Genomic DNA, 19249 nt, shown 5'->3' on the forward strand with positions numbered 1-19249 from the left:
TGCAATTGGAGTGAAAGTGCATTGTCTGCCAAAAAATAAAACGTTTTTTCTTTGCGCATTTAATTAAGCAAGAATCGAGGGTGGCTGGCGAACAGGATTCAAATGAAGAAGAATACCTGACTTAGTTAGTTGCAGAAGTGCAATGAAGTAGTTCGGCTCTGAGACGAGTTTCGATTAAACTTACAAGAGGTAGAAGAGAAATAAAGGTCCTTTAATGGCAGGATATTAGATCTTTTCGATGTTGATAGGAGTTTTTAATAAAATTTATAGGTATTTTACTTCCTCAAACGTGGTTCAATTTACTTTACAATAGCCTTATCCTATCAGCCTCGAAAAGTCTCAATTAAAAGGACTCGAATGAAATATTTATATAAAAAATTACTTACATCATTCTGGTGGCATCCCTTTGGCGCAAAGCCTCGTCCCGGTTCAGCACCTCGATGATCATCTTGCGCTCATTCTCGGAGAGATTTTCCAGCACTTGGGTTGTGGCCACAGCATCGATGGTATCCACGGGAATATGCTCCACCTGCGTCTCGCAAGTACTGCCGATGTTTGAGCCCAGACTATAGGGAGCCACGCCCCCGGATATGTTGCTGCCCATGCCCAGGTTCATGCCCATGCCCATTCCCATGCCGCTGTTCATGCCGATATTCATTCCACCAACCCTCACGTCCACGCCCATGCTCACCATACTCCCACTGATGACACTGCCCATTCCCAGGCCTGAGGTGGCAGCTCCCCCCGCCGTGGTCGGAACTGTGCCACTGTTGTTGCTGGTGTATTGCAACATGCTGTTGCTGTTTGGCTCTCCGGCTGCTGCTGCCGCCGCCGCTGCTGCTGCTGCCGCCCGGTGTTTGTTGTTGGCGGTTTGGGTGGGCGTGGGAGGCAGGCGGGCGCTTCGTCCACTTGACATGCTACACCGATTTCCACTGCGTTCACTGTGATTCCAGATTTCAAGTTCGTCCGTGGCCTGCGGCTGCGACCCGCGTCTCGTGTGGGTTTGTGTATGGGCCGATATGGGTATGCAAAAAGAAAGTCACATAAACTGGCTGGTTTTGTACCCCGCGGTGGCCAAAATCAAATATCCGTAGCTGGATTTTAATTCGTTTGGCCTTGGCGGACCTTATTGCCGCCGTAGGCGCTCAGGGCTCTACAATTCGATTTTAATTTAGGGCTGCTTGACCATCGAAGTGCGCATCATCCTGTCGGTTCAGCCAATCAAAGTCTGGAAAAAACAATCAGTCGGTTAATATTTGCAAGTATAAGGCTTCGGGCTATTCGAACAAAATTGAACTGAAACTCCCACTGCACCGTAGTGCATAAATTGCGCATAAATCCGGACCCCGTCTATCTGTTGCCGTATTTTCCATTCTACCGGATCCTCTCCTGTTCCCAATTAAAATTTTCAATATGGCTGCACTGACCGCATTCAATGGCAAAACTGTTGCATACCTCGTGGGGCAGCTGGATGAGAGGCATCTATTTCGCATGCTTTGTGCTTCATGCTTTCCCTAAAAGGATTTTCTAATCCGGTGCTAGGTCCGGATGAGCTCTGGAGTGTAGCCTTGGCATTAAAATTAAAACTGAAATATTTGTTGCCTGAATTCTCATTTGTTCTCAATATATTTTTTAGATTTTTTATCCATTTTTCGTATCCCTTGAATATGGGGTCCACAGTGATGGCTATATTTTCCCCAATTGTCATCTGATTCTCAAGCGGAGTACCTTAAACGATTTCTAGATTGGTTCTCCACCATGCTGCACAAAAATCCTGAAACAAAATATTTTTTAGATTTTTTGTCTATTTTCCGGGATCCCTTGAAAATGGGGTTTTCCCCTTTAGGGCCCACAGTGATGGCTATATCTTCCTTAATTCTTATCCGATTCTCAAGCGGAGTACCTTAAATGATTTCTGGATCGATTCTCCACCATTCTGCATCAAAATCCTGAGACAAAATATTTTTTAGATTTTCTGTCCATTTTTCGTGATGGGATCCCTTGAAATGGGGTTTTCGCCTCTAGGGCCCACAGTGATGGCTATATCTTCCCCAATTCTTATCCGATTCTCAAGCGGATAAGAATCGTACCTTAAACGATTTCAGGATAGATTCTCCACCATTCTGCATCAAAATCCTGAGACAAAATATTTTTTAGATTTTTTCCCTTGAAATGGAGTTTTCGTCTCTAGGGTCCACAGTGATGGTTATATTTTCCCCAATTCTCATCCGATTCGCATCCTTAAACGATTTCTAGATCAATTCCCCACCATTCTTCATACCAATCTTCATACCAAAGTTATAATTGAAACTTGCCAAATCATGCTCCCTAAAATGAAAAGATTTTTCATTTGTACAGAAATCTGGTTTGAGTTAAAGACTGGCATCTGGATGTGGCCAAATTTTGTTACCACAAACATTCAGCTGAAGCCATCAATACACAAAATGATTAATTGAATATTGAACCCCCCGTCAGGCAGCTGCCATGACAAAAATTCCCGACGTCGAGGAGGCCCAATCTCACTCCGAAATCCTACAAATGTCGATACCCTCATTCACGGTTATAGAAAGTACACATACTAGATATATAGGGTTAGGGATTGTGGCGGCAATGCACATTTATACGCAAATGTTCGCGCTCAGCACTTAGTTTAGAATTTCGATATAAACACAACTTTGGCCTCGCCAGGAGCGTAAAGCTCCGATGTGTGGATAGCATATATACACATGATTCCTGTTTGATAAGGTGGCAACTATGCGCCGGCTGCTCGCCATGTTTGAGTTACCATTAAATTCGTATTACAATGGCAAACACTTTAACCAGCGACCGGTTGACAACCGTGCCATTGAATTAAAAGCTTTAACAAACTGCAATCTGGGTTACATTCAAATGCCAGTCTAACATTAAGCCTTGTACTTTTCGAAACATTGATTTATTTAATTAAACACAAATCGTTTATCACAGATTAATTACCTGCCAGCGATAATAACTCAATTTGTTTGAAAATGCCAATTTTCGTTAAAATATGTTTGGTATAACTTGGTAGAGGTTTAAAATTAATCTTTTATGAATGATTATATGTCGCAAAAGCTCCATACAAAATTAAATGTTAAACAATATTTATTTAGCTCTATTTTTGTAGTTGAATAAACCACAGAATTTCATTATTTCCTAAAAATAAAGCGCACCACATAGGTGATGCAGCCTCTGGCAGAACAACCGGTTACTGGCACCCAGTTGGGTAGATCGAGTGGGTTTCTGTCGAGCTTTTTAAACAATGGGGCACGGACCTCCATTTTCAATTTAATTTCTGTGAATAGTTCTCTCCTGGTGGGTGTATGTGTGGGACTCAGCCTGGGCATCTGAGCAACAGTAGCAGTCAAAAGACATTTAAATGACAATGACAGTTTTACTGTGGCGGCCCAGAAAAGGACAAAGGCATCGCTTGATTGGCGAGTGAGCATGGGAAATGCGAGGTGGGCTTGTTCCTCCCTTGGATGGAGAACCTGACATGCAAAGTCCAACAGTTTTATCGACTTCATGTGTGGGACACAAATTTACACATTTCACATACACACACGCTAAGGCAACATCCGCCATTCCGCCGACAAAAGCGCTTTTTCTCACAAAGCATGTATGTAGGTGCAAAATGGAAATATAAAAAAACAAGAAAGGAAAGCTAACTTCGGGCTGAGCCGAAGTTTATATACCCTTGCAGTTAAAACCGGATATATATCGCAAACATCGGATATAGTTGGCCGATCCTTATGGGAATAGGAATATATACTCCAATTTATTACAATACAAAATCTAAAAAAAGTCCCAAGCTTCTATCTTCAAAAATACGAAAGTTGATATTTCTACCAAATACCATTTCCGATCGTTCAGTTATATGGCAGCTATAGGATATAGTCGGCCGATCCTAATGAAATTTGGTAGGTTGGATCAACTGACCAAAAATAGAGTCTGTACTAAATTCCAGCTTTCTATCTTCAAAAACACGAAAGTTGGGTCATTTCCGATCGTTCAGTTATATGACAGCTATAGGATATAGTCGGCCGATCCTTATGAAATTTGGCATGTCGTAATATTTTGCCAAAAATAGCTCTCATGTGAAATTTGAACTCTCTAACTCTAAAAATACCAAAGTTATACCATTTCCGATCAATCAGTTATATGGCAGCTATAGGATATAGTCGGCCGATCCGGGCCGTTCCGACTTATATACTGCGTGCAAAGGAAAGAAGGGTGTGTGCAAAGTTTCAAGACGATAGCTTTAAAACTGAGAGACTAGTTTGCGTAGAAACAGACAGACGGACAGACGGACAGACGGACAGACGGACAGACGGACATGCTCATATCAACTCAGGAGGTGATCCTGATCAAGAATATATATACTTTATAGGGTCGGAGATGTCTCCTTCACTGCGTTGCACACTTTTGGACAAAATTATAATACCCTCTGCAAGGGTATAAAAATATTGAAAATGTCATAAAGTTGGACGAACACCGCGAAAAACAGGTATCTTTTCTAATATCAAAAGTTTACTAATCACTCCAGCAATGACTTCTAAACAGCCATACAGCTTTTAAGAACATTGATTTTAATTTTTACTTTAAGGCTTAAACATTTTCTCTCGCTGTGCATGTGTGTTTTCATTCTTTGATAGATAGTCAGCCCGGGCTAAAGAAATGCGATAGCTACGCGGAAGAGCATCAATCGGGGATCCAGTTTCGCTGCTTAGAAGCGGCAGCCCCCCTCGACAATTTCCTGTGCCTCAGTGATGGATGCATCGCATGTGCAGAGCTGCGTGCGTTGAAAATGTAATTAAGTATTTTGAAGCCACCGCCTCGCACATCTTCCAGGACTCGTGATAACTTCCAGTACAGGGCTTTGTAATATTTTTAACCCAAACGGCTGCAAAGCACTTTCATGTTCCGCAAGGAAATTTAATCTGAACTTTCTTGTTTGCCCGCCAACTCATCTGGTATGCAGCAAGCTAAATTTTAAAACAGCCAATGTATGGAACTCCTCTTAACATTCGAGGTAAATGCCATAATATTTTGAGTGTCAATTAAAAATAATGTTTTAAGAAAAAAAAACTTGCTGCATACATATTGGGAAAAGTCATGTGAGAACTTTTATCCTACTCTTAAGCTTTAAAAAAAAATTAGGTATATTATAGTGACCACAATTGTGAGGAAAACAGCACGTTGTCTTATTGAAAATATCTGAAGAGTAATAGGAAGAAAGGAAGATGCACCTACGTGCAGGATGGCGACGTCTTGTATGGTTCTTTTTAATTTACACTTGCTGAATTTTTAATGATGCATGTGCCGTCCTTGCGTAAAGGACCTGAAAACGTATTATCCCCAACCGCACTGCCACTCCCACTGACATCCACATACCCAAACCCACACACATGTGAATATGCGAGTCCCTTTTGCGAGGAGGTTGAAATACCGACTGCTGGATGCTTCGAGATGCCTGGCAACGGCTATTTATAGACCTACGCAGGGAAAAAGGAAATCCATCGAGACGGATGGACAGACAAAAGGAGAGAGCTTCCGGAGTACGCAGCTCGATCCTAGTAATTGAATTTGATTCGGCCCGATTGCAATCAATATTTAGTAAAGGATGCGGCAGGACGACTAAGCTACCTCATCCGGCTAATGGGCGAAAGCCGTTTTCGTTCCACATTGGCTTTCGACCAGATAGATGCCAGATTAAAATGCACATTGCACATACGTCCTGTTGGACGGTCAAACAAAGTCCACCATGTAGCGCAAAATCATGAATAAACAAAACACGACACGGTATCTTCGTTTCAATATTTCACTGTCATTTTGAAACATCTCGGTAGAACGGTCACAATCTGTGCAAACAGAAACCAGTTCAGGGTCAAAGTCAACTTCCGGGAGAGACTGTGACATCAAGGCTGCCAGGACATGTCGAACTATACTAGACAGTCGCTTCAAAGATAAATATGCAACAGTCTGGCAGGAGAAGAACAAACAAAACGTCGGAAGGCCAGAACTTTGAATACGCCACACACTTAAGGAAGGAGAAATAATATTTAAACTGGCAACTGAGGAAAAAATTGCATTCCCAAAAGTAATGTAAAAGTAATGAATGTAGTGTTGGTTGGGTAAACAGGAGATGCCTTTCATGGTAATTGAAATATTTGTAATATTTTTATAATATCAGAATAGCAGCCATTTAATAGAACCCAAGCAGAAAATTAAAACTTTTCTTTTTGCCACCCATAAGGCCTTCAATTTAGAGTAAGTATATATTTTCAGCTTCTCACGTCAACCAATTTGGTAAGCTCACAAAGTGGATCATTGGCAAGTAGACACACAGTGCAATCAATGTCAAAGTGTCGTTTAGCCGAGTACACAAAAAGTCAGTGGAATAAAGATAGATATGAGCCCCGGAGACAGAGTGACTGGTAATCCTGAGACTGTGTATGTCGGGTGCGTATTTCCGCTGCTCTTGCCTATGAAATCCTCCCAACTCCTGTCGACCTGCCCTCAATATCCCCTTAAGACCTGCTCGCAGGGGCATATATTACTATAAAACAAGAAAGGAAAGCTAACTTCGGGCGGAGCCGAAGTTTATATACCCTTGCAGTTAAAACCGGATATATATCGCAAACATCGGATATAGTTGGCCGATCCTTATGGGAATAGGAATATATACTCAAATTTATTACAATACAAAATCTAAAAAAAGTCCCAAGCTTCTATCTTCAAAAATACGAAAGTTGATATTTCTACCAAATACCATTTCCGATCGTTCAGTTATATGGCAGCTATAGGATCGGCCGTTCCTAATGAAATTTGGTAGGTTGGATCAACTGACCAAAAATAGAGTCTGTACCAAGTTCCAGCTTTCTATCTTCAAAAAAACGAAAGTTGGGTCATTTCCGATCGTTCAGTTATATGACAGCTATAGGATATAGTCGGCCGATCCTTATAAAATTTGGCATGTCGTATTATTTTGCCAAAAATAGCTCTCACCTAAAATTTGAACTCTCTAACTCTAAAAATACCAAAGTTATACCATTTCCGATCAATCAGTTATATGGCAGCTATAGGATATAGTCGGCCGATCCGGGCCGTTCCGACTTATATACTGCGTGCAAAGGAAAGAAGGGTGTGTGCAAAGTTTCAAGACGATAGCTTTAAAACTGAGAGACTAGTTTGCGTAGAAACAGACAGACGGACAGACAGACAGACGGACAGACGGACAGACGGACATGCTCATATCAACTCAGGAGGTGATCCTGATCAAGAATATATATACTTTATAGGGTCGGAGATGTCTCCTTCACTGCGTTGCACACTTTTGGACAAAATTATAATACCCTCTGCAAGGGTATAATAAGCGTTAAGCACTCAACACACACACAAGTTGGAAACAGGAAGAAGGGCGGCAGGACTAAGGGAACGTCTTGTTACACGCTCAGTACGTACATATGTATGAACATTAAGTGTCTAACTTGCTGGTGTCAAGTGCCTGTCGACATGGTTTTCTATGTAGTTCACAGTATTGACTACTTTGAGACCAAAGGCAACTGGTAACTGCCAACGGGGTTTTTGAAGGAAGCCCTCCGAGGCGGCTGTGTGACAAGTGAGAAGTCATTTGTTTTTCGGCTCTGTCTGCTCAAACATCATAGTACCCAGACTCAGGGGTTCATGTAAACCTGCTGGTACGTACATATTATCTAAATATACACACTTAGTTTTCTTAGCGACTGTTGCTCATACCAGGCAACCACTTTGTTTAAGAAAACTACGCAAAATGTTTCAATTTAAAGTTTGAGCGGAATCTAATCAACATTTTGATTAGAAAAAAACTCCTTTATAATTTATTCATGTTCTGAAAGCTTAATGAATAGTCTTTAACAGACTGTAGTTTGGAACTCACAAGTCTAGCCCAGGCTTAATTTTAGAACATCGATTTTGTGTCAACGAACCGTCGAATCAGGAAAAATAAAACCACAAACCGAACCCACAAATTTGGGCTTCCGGGTGATGAAGCTTTGAGTTCTGTGGCAGCCACTTACGTGCCCTTCCATGCAACACGAATGCCACGCTTGCACTGATCAATAATTAAGCTACATAAACACAGGCTTAAGTCTGACCGAAAAACCTCTCCAAGGAAATCTAGAGCGACAACAAATCGAAGGCAATTCCCATACAAATTACAGGCATAAATATTTAAAGAGTGCATATTGGTATTGGGCTGTGGGTGAGGTAGCAACACGGTGTTAGAACACCCAGAGAAACATTAAATAATGGACAAAGAGTATCCCCTAAAAAACATAGAATATTTTATTACGACTACTGTTATATTTCAGAAGATATAGAAAAAGCTCTTTTAATTCATTTTGTTTCGATTGGCACTGTAATTTTTTCCTAACTCGTCAAAATAATCACATTTATGAGTAAAAAAAATGAAGAGTAGGACCCCAAACATCTCTCCGTAAATTAAATTCAACAAGAGCTAGTTGGGAAGCCCGGCACATGGATGCTCTGAATAAGAAGTAGTGGGGTTAGTTTCCCTCTGCCATTTATTATTGTGTGTGATAAAGGGGCATGGGTCCGGGAGCATGCCGGCATGTTTGTGCAGCGGTTTTTGTGGCACACGGGTCGTATGATTTATTTAAAGTAAAAGGACAAACCCAACACCAACCGAGCTGAAAGTAAAACAGCAACAAAGGAAGTAGGTCAAATTGCGCACAAATGAGCAGATGTGTCGCAGGATTTAGGGAAAGGGGTAACCTGTGGAGGGTTAAGTCGTTGACAATTATTCTTATTGTTTTTAAGGAAGGGTGGACCCTCGTTCTCTCAACTTTTAACCGCCGTGAATGTAAATGAAAATCACTTTCAGCTAAAAGTCCATTTTTGCCATAGAGTAATTAGCTGTAATGAAACCAGCTTATTAAAAAAAAGGCTTAAAAGACTATAATACCTATCATTTTTGGAAAAATAAAGTGCATTTTGCAGTTCATTAATTAAAATACAAATTTGCATTTATTTTATCAATGAGGAATACATTTTAGCCAATCTCTTTGACATCAAATATTAAAATGAAACCTTTGGAAGCTTTGTGATGCAACACCAAAATGGAAACTGATACTTTGACAATTTTAATTGAAACCAATTTCGGTTGGCAATTTCCAACAAGAGGAAAAAATTGCGAATTACTAATTATTTGTAATTTAACCATCGGAAAATAAACGTAATGGAAATAAATTGTAATATCCTTTGAAATGAAACCCAATCGAGAAAATTAAGAGAAGTATTTAAATTGTAATTTTAGAGGAGAGGAAAAATAGGGAAAGGACCTTTGGACCACTGACATTTTCCAGGAAAATTTGTATGCATTAGCCCGGCATAAAGCCATCCTGCCAGCCAGCCAACCAGTTAATGGACCATTCCACAACAGAAACAAGAACAGACAGCGCGCCACACACCCTGCCCCAGCCGCTACTGAAAGGGACAGGATGTATGCCGGCCAATCGATGGAAACATAACCAAATCGCATTAATTACGCTCCAACAATTGTTGCGCCACAAAGCTTAAACGGCGATTAAGGGTAACTCGGTGGGTTAAATGGGCGAACGAACGGGTTGCGATGCTGTCGGCCTCACGGATGGCTTTAACTGTTGCTGACCGAGCCAATAGCTTTGGTCCTGGCCCAGTTTCACTCTCGGCCATGTCTCTCAGCATTTGCTTAGTCAGTTTATTTGTTTGCTCTGCCGGCGCTTAAACAATTTCCGGCATTGCAACCCATTTGCTGCTACATGCAACGTTTAATTAAATGATCGGCAGTCTCAGTTCTCAGTATGCTTCTGACTGTTTGTTCTTGTGTTCCTACATGTCTGTTGGCCAAATAAGTGCACTGGGCAAAGGAAAATTCAAGTTTTTTAATAAATTGTTCAACAGAAAACTTTGTAAGTCAATGTATTGATTCCTTAAAACCCTTGGGTTCTAATGTATTGATTCCTTGGAACAAAAGGATATTAAAATGTTATTAAATTCATTTAAATTCTCCCCATTTTTTCCAATGCACCTCATAGATGAGAGTAGCTCCTCTGGCTGCAACCACCATTGATTTGTGTCTATATTTGCTCTTTCGGCTGCCACCCTAGCTACATTAGCATAATTATGATGGTACAACAGGGGGGCCACATGGATGGATGCCACAAAAGCAGCCACAAAGAAAATTACGTGTTCATGCTGTCTATTGGAGTGAAATTGCTAGCGTGGGTGCGGTGTCCGTCGGCTGATTCTCTGATATAATTTGTATTAAATGAAATGGGGTCAATGTTATGCAAAATTTTCCGTGGCGAGGCAGGACTTGAGGCTACCGTGTCAGATGGCTAACCGGCCGGCTGGCTGGCTGGCTGTCTTGTTGTGGCCACTCTGGTTCCAGGCTTCAAGGAGCATCCACTGAGCGAGTCATTAACGTGTGCAAATATTTGTGTATGCAAGGATGTGTGAAATGTGCGTCAGTGTGTGTAGGTTGTAGGTGTTTCACTTTCAGTGGGTGAGCATTAGTGTGAAATTGCCGGAGCGTGGCCAGCTGCCATTTTCGGGGCCCAGTTCGTCGTCGTCTGTAAGGTCAAAGGTGGCAGCCAAGCCGAAATTTGTCTGCCTGCTCAGCACTCCAGTCGTTATGATTTTACCCTCTTTATGATCAAGATGAATGTATAGTATGCCCCAAAATTATTTGCTCTCTGTTTGGCGAGTAAATATTGAATTGACGAAGCCGCAAATGCACACGTCTTCACTTTGTTTGAGTTCCGCCGTGCCGAGGCGATGACAGATGGCACGAGTTCGGTTAAGTGGGGCATCTAATGAAAGTGCCAAATGTTATTTTTGATGAGCTTTGCATAAAATATGGGTCTTACCATAACAGCCAACATTAGAGGCCTCTGGTTATTACATTCTTAATGGAGGTATGTTTGAATTACATAATATTCAAGTATTTTTTTTTTGGTTAGCAGTATCTTATTTTATTAATAAAAAATAGCTAGGTGTTGCTTATTGAAATTGTTTTCCTTGGCCCATATGCCATTAATGGATATTGCTTTTCCTTCTATCTAATTTTTCTCACACATTTCCCAGAAATCACATACATCTAATCACACTTGTGTCAGTATCCTTGGAAGACATCAATCATGTGACCCAATTCATCATCTGAGAACGCTTAAAGTTTTAATAACCAGAATCGTTGTAGGCAAGTGAACATCCCAAGTCCTGTTCTCAGTCGAGTCGCCTCCCCTTGGACTCATTAGTGAACACTCCTGGCACTTTGTCTTCTCGACTGCATGCATCAAATGATTCCCTGGCTACAATTTTAGATGCTATCCACAGTTGGACGTGTACGTCATGGATACAGGCAAGCAAAGTTTTTATGTCCTTCGGCGTTGTCATTACCAAAAAGACCTGCCACGATACAATGAGTTTTCTTTTCTGTTTTTCCTTGTTTCTTTTTTTTCACTCTCTCTGTTGTTTGCGCCCCAAAAAACTTTTTTGTAAAATTTCAATTTTGGTCTGCTGGCGTAGGCCTCGTCCGCGTCCTCGTCCTTCAATGCAAACTCATAAATCAAAATGTCTTCACAAACAAAGCCCCAAGAATGCCCCAATAAAGAATCTGCAAGAAATCCGGCCAAAATGTCAGATTGTGAGTCAGCGACGGAGTGGCCACCATATGCGTCGAATTACCCATCGACCCACAATCAATTAAATTCTCAGGATGGAACCGGGCCACCAGTTGCATGCCAGACCTTGGCCAGTTCGCCCGATTAGGCAAACACAAAAGCAACAGCATGAAAGCCTGTCCCAAAGTGCAAGCAGACCCTTTCAGCATAGTTGGGCGGGAAGTTGGCTAAAAATTCTTTGGCTTGTTGGCTGGCTAAACAAATATGCACACAATTTAGGAGCTTACTTGTGGATACGGGACGCATCAATCTTTGAATGTCACTGGGCATGGAGGGCACGGGAGCAGGGAAAATGTCGAAAAAAGGAGAGCAGAAAAGGACCTCCATTTGGGGAGATATTTGGTGGAGGAAGAGACGCAGACTGGGTCGTCATAAATCCATGTCAGCTTAAAAAATATACACGCCAACCGACGACAGCTCTTTAAAAAGTCGTTTAGCCAGAAAATAAATTTGCCAAACTGCAAATTTGATGTATGTTGGCGGGACAGAAAAGTAACCAAAGTATTGAGAACAAAACGGCACGATTAACTACATATTTTTCAACGAGGTTGAAGGATATACATAAATACAAAAGTGATTTTTATTTAAAATTGACTAATTGGACTTTTTTTTATTTTCAGCTATTATTTATTCGACTTCGATCCTTCAACTGGCTTATGGGTAGGAGATCGAAGCTGAGAACTTCCACTAAACTCCTCATTTACAAGGCAATAATACGCCCTATCTGGACGTACGGCATACAGCTCTGGGGAACTGCGAGCAAGACGAATGTCCGAACTATGCAAGCTTTCGAAAATAGAGTCCTTCGAATCGCCACTGGGGCCCACGTCTATCATGACAATCGCACTATCCACGAGGTTCTCAATTTCCCTTGGGTCAAGGACGAGATACAAAGAAGCAGCGCACGTTACATGCAGAGGCTTCATAATCACCCGAACCGGTTGGCCAGCTCCCTGCTGGACAGCAGCGAGCAACCCAGAAGACTTAAAAGGACACACCCGCTGGACCTCCCCTTACTACTCTAATTTTTTTTTTTCTACCATATTAATATTTAAAAATATCTATACGTGAAGTTTACGTGATAAAATTTAATGGTTGTCCCTAATGGACAGTTTTAAATAAACATTACCCTGCTATTACAAAAAAAAAAAAAAAAAAAAAAAAAAATTTCTAATGAAATTTTGATGGCTCCCAAAATCATTGAAATTGAAAATTCATAACCAAATAAATTGACATCCTTAATGAAATGGGATACGTGAGCAAACTGATTTGCATAGGTTTGATGCAAACTGCATATTTTATTATATTGGTAATATTAAATTATAATTAGGAGGCATACCAATAATTACAATTCGATAGCGAAACAGGGCAACAGAGCAACCAGACCCGACCGTCATTATGGCCTAATGAGGGTATCAAATTATTTATGCCGAACTATCATAATCACGTCTGCCACCGAGATGGAGAATAGAGGCCAAAATGCCGCAATTATCCCAGCTGCCAAGATGCGTCCAACTGGGACGGGGCAATGAGATCCTGACTGATTGTGATACTGGCATTGTCATCTGCCCATCATGAATGCGTGAGCTTGGTGCAATAAAAGTGGAAATTCATTTCGCTGCCTCCGCTGAATGCTCACTTGAGTGGCGCACTGCCAGGCAGGCAGGCAGCCATCCAGCCAGCCGGCGAGGCAGCCATCGAGCCTGTCAGCCACTAATGATTAAATCGATATCTATATCTGGGTCTGTTCATCTGGGACGCCTCACAGCTGTCAGGTCTGCCCTCAAGGAGCTCCTCTGGTTTTTAGCTTCCTTGCCAATTGATTGGGCCACTGTTTTGTCACTCTAAAATTTGAATAGCCCCCCCAGCACTGCCGTTGACAATAATTTGCTGAATACCAAAGCCAAAAATCAATTACATAAAAGAGGGCATACTACAACCACTAAAATATTTAGGTACCCAAGCGGAATGCGTTGCCGCAAAAGTTCAAAAAAATGCGAAATGCAAAAATTGTTAAAAATTTAATGCAACCCAAACCGATCCGGTTTTTTATCCTCTTTTCCGACATGTGAAAAATGTCACGTTAAGCCGGGCGACATTGTGACAATTTGATTATTTCATGTCAAAGCGAGCACACATTTTTCTTTTATACATATTATATTACACAAATAAAGCAAAGGGGCGAAATAGCAGCAGCCACAACAAACGCAAACAAACAAAGTTGACTTGGTGCGGCTTCGCAAAAAAAGTGTTTGTTTTGCGGACAGAATCTCGATGAGAGCGGCGGTTTCATTTGCATTCCTGCCAGCTCAACGCTGCGTATACGCGATGTTTGCCGCTTAATGCACGACAAAGTCTAGCTGGTGCTGTTGGCTGCTGGGCATAAATTTAAAAACTCTGAGAGCCATTCCTTTGATTTAGGCGTCTTCCTCGCGGATATTCGTAAAAGCATATTAATATTCCAAAAGCCGGAAATTAAAGAAATGAAAAAGAGCTACATGAAACAAAAATTGTTTTTAATAATCGAGCGTTGTCGGGCGTCATTGCATGTGCAAAGAGATAACCCAATTTGTAACATATACAATACATTTCATTATTTTTAGCCTGTGGACAGAGTTTTCAGCTTAAATACCAACAAACCACCGGCAAAAGTTTCCATTTTAATCTAATTTAATACTCTTTTTATTCACAACAGAACACCCGGCTGTAAACCGGCTCCGTAGTTTATTTTTAAACTTTTAGTTTTACTTTGGCATGACCGTAAAAGTTCTCGCTTTGCAGTTTATGTTGCACGTGTAATTAACACTAAAATAGATTTGCAAATGGAATTTGGCCAAGAGAAATATTTTTGAGTTTATAGTAGCCCATCAAATGGCTGGCTGGAGGAGTCTGTCAACTTTTCCAGCTCACTGGCGGCGCCTCATTCCGCTCATTTTCTCTGGGGAATGCGGTTGGCTCCTGGTATCCTCCTGGTATATACGGCTTCATTTCATGCTGCCAAAGGAGGAGCTACATAAAGCAACCGCAGAGGGAGTTCTTTGGGTAGGCTAAGGCCACCCAGGTGAGAATTAATAAAACCGAGTTCCTTTGCCATGAAATGTGAATTCAAGGTTTCTTCTGGGAATGCTACGATGCCAAGCAAATTCTACCCAATTCGTTCGTTTGTCTAGTGTGACTTCATTTATAAGGCCGTCTCTGGGCTACAGTAATTAGAGCTTAATTAATGTGAAAATCGATTATGCTGCAAATGAACTCTTCACATAAGAGTAGGCTGTCCTACAAATTTTCGGGGCCCAGCCCAGGCTGTTTTGCATGGGCGTGTTGGAGCGAAAAGATTAATCATCAGTACTAAGTGCAAATTGTAATTAAAATAAATCAGCCAGATGCCAGCAAAGGCAGCCGTATCTCGTCAATTTTGATTTTCCCCAGGCAAACTTTGTGTGTCTTTGTTTCTCGAAATCTAATTTCAATGTTTGCGTTTTATTACCTTCGCAAAGATAATTCTCCTTTCCAATTGCTAATTAATTTAAATTCCCTGTTTAAGCTTCAGTGAATAAACTGTCGAGTCCAGATGAATATACATATATCTCGAACATCAATTTCATTATAAGGATGACGATGACAAAAGTCCATGTCTTCAAAATCTCACAACAAAGAGCACTGTTTGTGCAAATAACACGTAATATTGCTTTCATAAAATTTATGGAAGATAAACGAAATGCTTCTTATCCTTCAAATAAATCATAAAAATCTATAAAAATATTTCACAGAAAGTCGCTAGGCGAAGGTTTACTTTTCAACGAAACAAAGAAATTCTTTAAGAGCTCGCCAGCAAATACAAATTATATAATTTTCTAATTAGTGTGGGAATCCCGAAGGGACTTCCAAGAAGTATGACCAAAGAGCCTGGCTGGGGCCAACGAAGAAAGAAATCAAATCAACTGAATAATTCATGGAACATACACAGAACCAATGGCACAGATGTTGAAATACAAATTTAAAAGGCTACAACAGCTGATGACTTTCTCAACTCACAAGAATTTGGGACAATCTTACAGAGATTTCACATTACAAGGATAACACATTTCACTTTGCCGTCCTTTTTTCGGGTTAAACAAGGAATTTGTTTTCCCTGCGACTTTGGAGGTTTCAAATGGATTAAAAAACAAAGCTTATTAAAATATACAAATAGTTAAAAGCGGTTGTATGGAGTTGGCGGTTCTTCAATTGGAAAATATTTTTTTACTGCAGTTCGCCCAGTGTGGAAAAATGTAAATAAACATAAACGAAAAATAATACGAATAAAAGAGAAACTGTCTGCGGCACAATACGAACCGTTTGCCGCAAGACTGACCCGGGAAAAAATAACTTGGGCTCGCCTACAGCATCTGCAACTCATCAGACGATTTTAATCTGAACAGGCAAACAAACAGGCACCGAACAAACGCATAAATATGTATGATTTGAATGAAAAGGATTCCGGCATAGCATAATTACAAATGCCAGGGACAAAAAGGCAAGAAGTGATTACGGTTATGGGTTTTTCTGGGACGGTGGATCCGCGAACTCAAAATTATACATAAAGCCACATGAATGTTAAGTGAGTGAAGGCAGCAGGCAACAACTTTTCCAATGAAAATGGGCAGACAATTAAAACTTTTCACTTGCCTCCTCCGACACCGCGTGGCGTTGCCCGAAACTAACGCGCTAATTGTTTCCTAAGTGATGCCAAAGACGGAATTAACATATCAGCCGTGCGTGCGTATATTAAGCATTCGCCTCGTTGGCCGCAAGCACCCAAGGAGCAGGTCCTCTGAGACGTGAAATGCCGGCGTACCGAGCGAATGAATTATTTTGAGAGCCAATGTACCGACGGACCGAGTTTCGAAAACCGATTTCGAGATATTATACCGACCGAGCTATCGAAGCGGCCACGGCAAAGGACATCTGCGTTATGAGCGTCCTGCCAGGCTGCCTTGCTGCCAGCGGCCAGGACTCGCACAATCTTCCGACTCGGGAAAATCGGCTTCACTTCGGCTAAAACACACACAAGCATACACTAATTCGCAGTGAGTTCGGGCAGCTCTGTTTGTGCACGGCAACTGTTGCTCTTTTTTCAAGTTTATTGGCTCACAAGTGTCAAGGGAAGTATGTATTAATGGCAACGTGTTGCAAGAAGTAGCAGCAGCTGTAAAAAGCGTAGTAGATTTCGCAGTTTACAGGATGTAAAATAGTAGTATGTAGCATTAGCTCTAATATGGCAGTGGTCACATGAAAATTAGCATACAATGAAAAATAACAGAAAAGCCTATTCCTAAACAATTAATTATTATTTATTATAACCTTTAATAAATGTAAATTTTGTTTATCAACCACAACCATTTATCTATACAAAAAAAATAAACACTCTTCTTATTTTCAATTTTAGGTAATATTAAAAAATGTTCTATCCCCAAAAGACATGTTCTATGCGGAATCCACCTCAGGCAGGTTTAACGACCTCAATGATGGCTGGAATTTATTGTCATCGCCATCATAAGAATTTCAAGTATGATAAGGACTCTCCATAACCTTTATAATCCCCCAGGTATTCCATTAAATATTCCATTTTGAGTTTCCTATGCCGCTCCCAGTCGAATGGTAAATCGATAAGCGGCGGACATTATCTCGAATATAAGGTATAGCGCTATGGAATTACTTGTAAAATTACAGGACATAATGATCAACAAGTCTGGCTACGCCACAGGTGCACACCAGCACCCGACTTCGCCTCCCTCTCTTTTAGCGAATCCCTGTAAGCAGAGACCAAGGACCTTTAACACACACACACTGGCACAGCCACATGAATGTATGCACGTGTTGGCGGCAACGACTGCGGTTTTTCGTTCAACTTCAACTACATCTGTCTGCTGTCTGTTGACCCACTGTGATTGGCCGGGTGGGAATGAGGGGGTGGTGTTTGCAGCGGGTAATGTGGTTTTTTTGCTGCGGGTGGGTCGTAAAATGCGAACAGATGAATTGAAGTAGCGCCTGTCCAGGGGCACAAGATAGGTGCAGATGGTTTTTCGCACAAAGCATGCAAATGGGAGAACTACACTGAACAAATTATAGAAGGAAGTCCTTCCATGGGGCAACATACTGATTACATGGAAAACAAAATTTTGTCCACGGAAACTGACTAAAACACATCTGATGCTTCAACAATAAAAGCTTCGACAAGACTTATTATATTTGTTGTAAAGTTATCAAATAATTTTTATTTATTTTTTGTAATAATAGCCTGACCATCCCCCATTTGGAAGCTGGGAGAAAAGCATAGCACACTCCCGGGGGCACAGTGTGTCTGCTTGGGTTAACGTCTGTCCTCGTGCTTCAATGTATGTTGGTTTGTGTGCGAGTTCCAGCGCGCTTTGCAACTCAATAAGTTGTAATTTTCTTGGTGTTTCATGCGCCAGGACAACGGCAACGACACCAGAAACGGGTACAAATGGCAGCGAATACGCGCGAATGCGCAGCGGAAATTGAAGATGAAAGCCAAACAGATAACCGACACAAAACACCTTAAAGGATGCGTTCCTACAAATACCCATGATGCTCCAGTACCACCTAAAGATTGCAGATTGCTCGGCAGCTCGGAAAATCGAAAAAATGTGCAAGACAGAAATAGCTGAAATATGATCTAGATTCCAGAAGATCCAGTGTCTGAAGTAGAGCGCAGTCCAGTATAATGAAATATCCACACCCACTAGATGGGCAGTAAAATGTCCAGGCAATTAGCCAGCTTTATATGTTTTATACGACTCTCGGCGACATACCAGTTAACAGGTTTAATGGCAACCATAAAAGATGCATTCCGTAGGGCACATCCTGCCCTATGAAATCTCGTTTATTTGCATTCCGAGACACTTGTAATGACCGCACGTGGATGCTTGAAGAAAACAAAAAAACTACCAAAATCCGAACAAATGGGGTTCACTCATAAAAAAACGTTGCCCTCTTGCGTTACTCGAACCGAAACCGAGAAAGAAAACGCGAGCTCGCGCGTTGTGAACGCGCCAACAGCAATCCAGGCACTAAAAACGCCAGCAGCAGTAGGTCCTGGGCTGCCCCAAACTCGCTCACCGATATACACACATACAGTAAAGCTGAATCCAGTGCTGCTCTGCTTGTCTGCACGGGGAATTATATTTGTAATCTAACATTATTAACTAAATTCTTGTTTAATTCCAATTTTTTAAATTTTGATCAACATTTACTGCGGAAGAAGATATCTCGCACAATTTGGAATACATGGGACAACATGTCGTATACTTGATTTATAAAACATCAGGTTGCTCATACGCCCCGTTGAACTTATTGCAATTTTCATTTCCATTCTTTTCCCACTTTTACCCTCTGAAATAAAACTGAAATTTGTTAATTAAGGTAAAAATATCCTTTAACAGTGTATTCCCTGCTCCATTCACTCATATTCCGCAGGTGAAGCACCAGTAGCAGCAGTGGCAACAAAA

The 19249-nt window shown here is 41.2% G+C and overlaps 1 protein-coding gene across 1 annotated transcript; it reads right to left on the reverse strand.

Moving 5' to 3' along the window:
* Nucleotides 1-382: 382 nt before the first annotated feature.
* LOC122321655 (uncharacterized) lies at nucleotides 383-18649 on the reverse strand. Its single transcript, XM_043212458.1, has 2 exons — nucleotides 18554-18649; nucleotides 383-1228 (listed from the first exon to the last, which is right to left on the reverse strand). Exon 2 carries the CDS (start codon nucleotides 914-916, stop codon nucleotides 383-385), a length of 534 nt encoding a protein of 177 aa, XP_043068393.1. The 5' UTR covers nucleotides 917-1228; nucleotides 18554-18649.
* Nucleotides 18650-19249: the final 600 nt, after the last annotated feature.

This window comes from Drosophila bipectinata, chromosome 3R (genome assembly GCF_030179905.1).
Source record: "Drosophila bipectinata strain 14024-0381.07 chromosome 3R, DbipHiC1v2, whole genome shotgun sequence".
NCBI lineage: Eukaryota > Metazoa > Arthropoda > Insecta > Diptera > Drosophilidae > Drosophila > Drosophila bipectinata.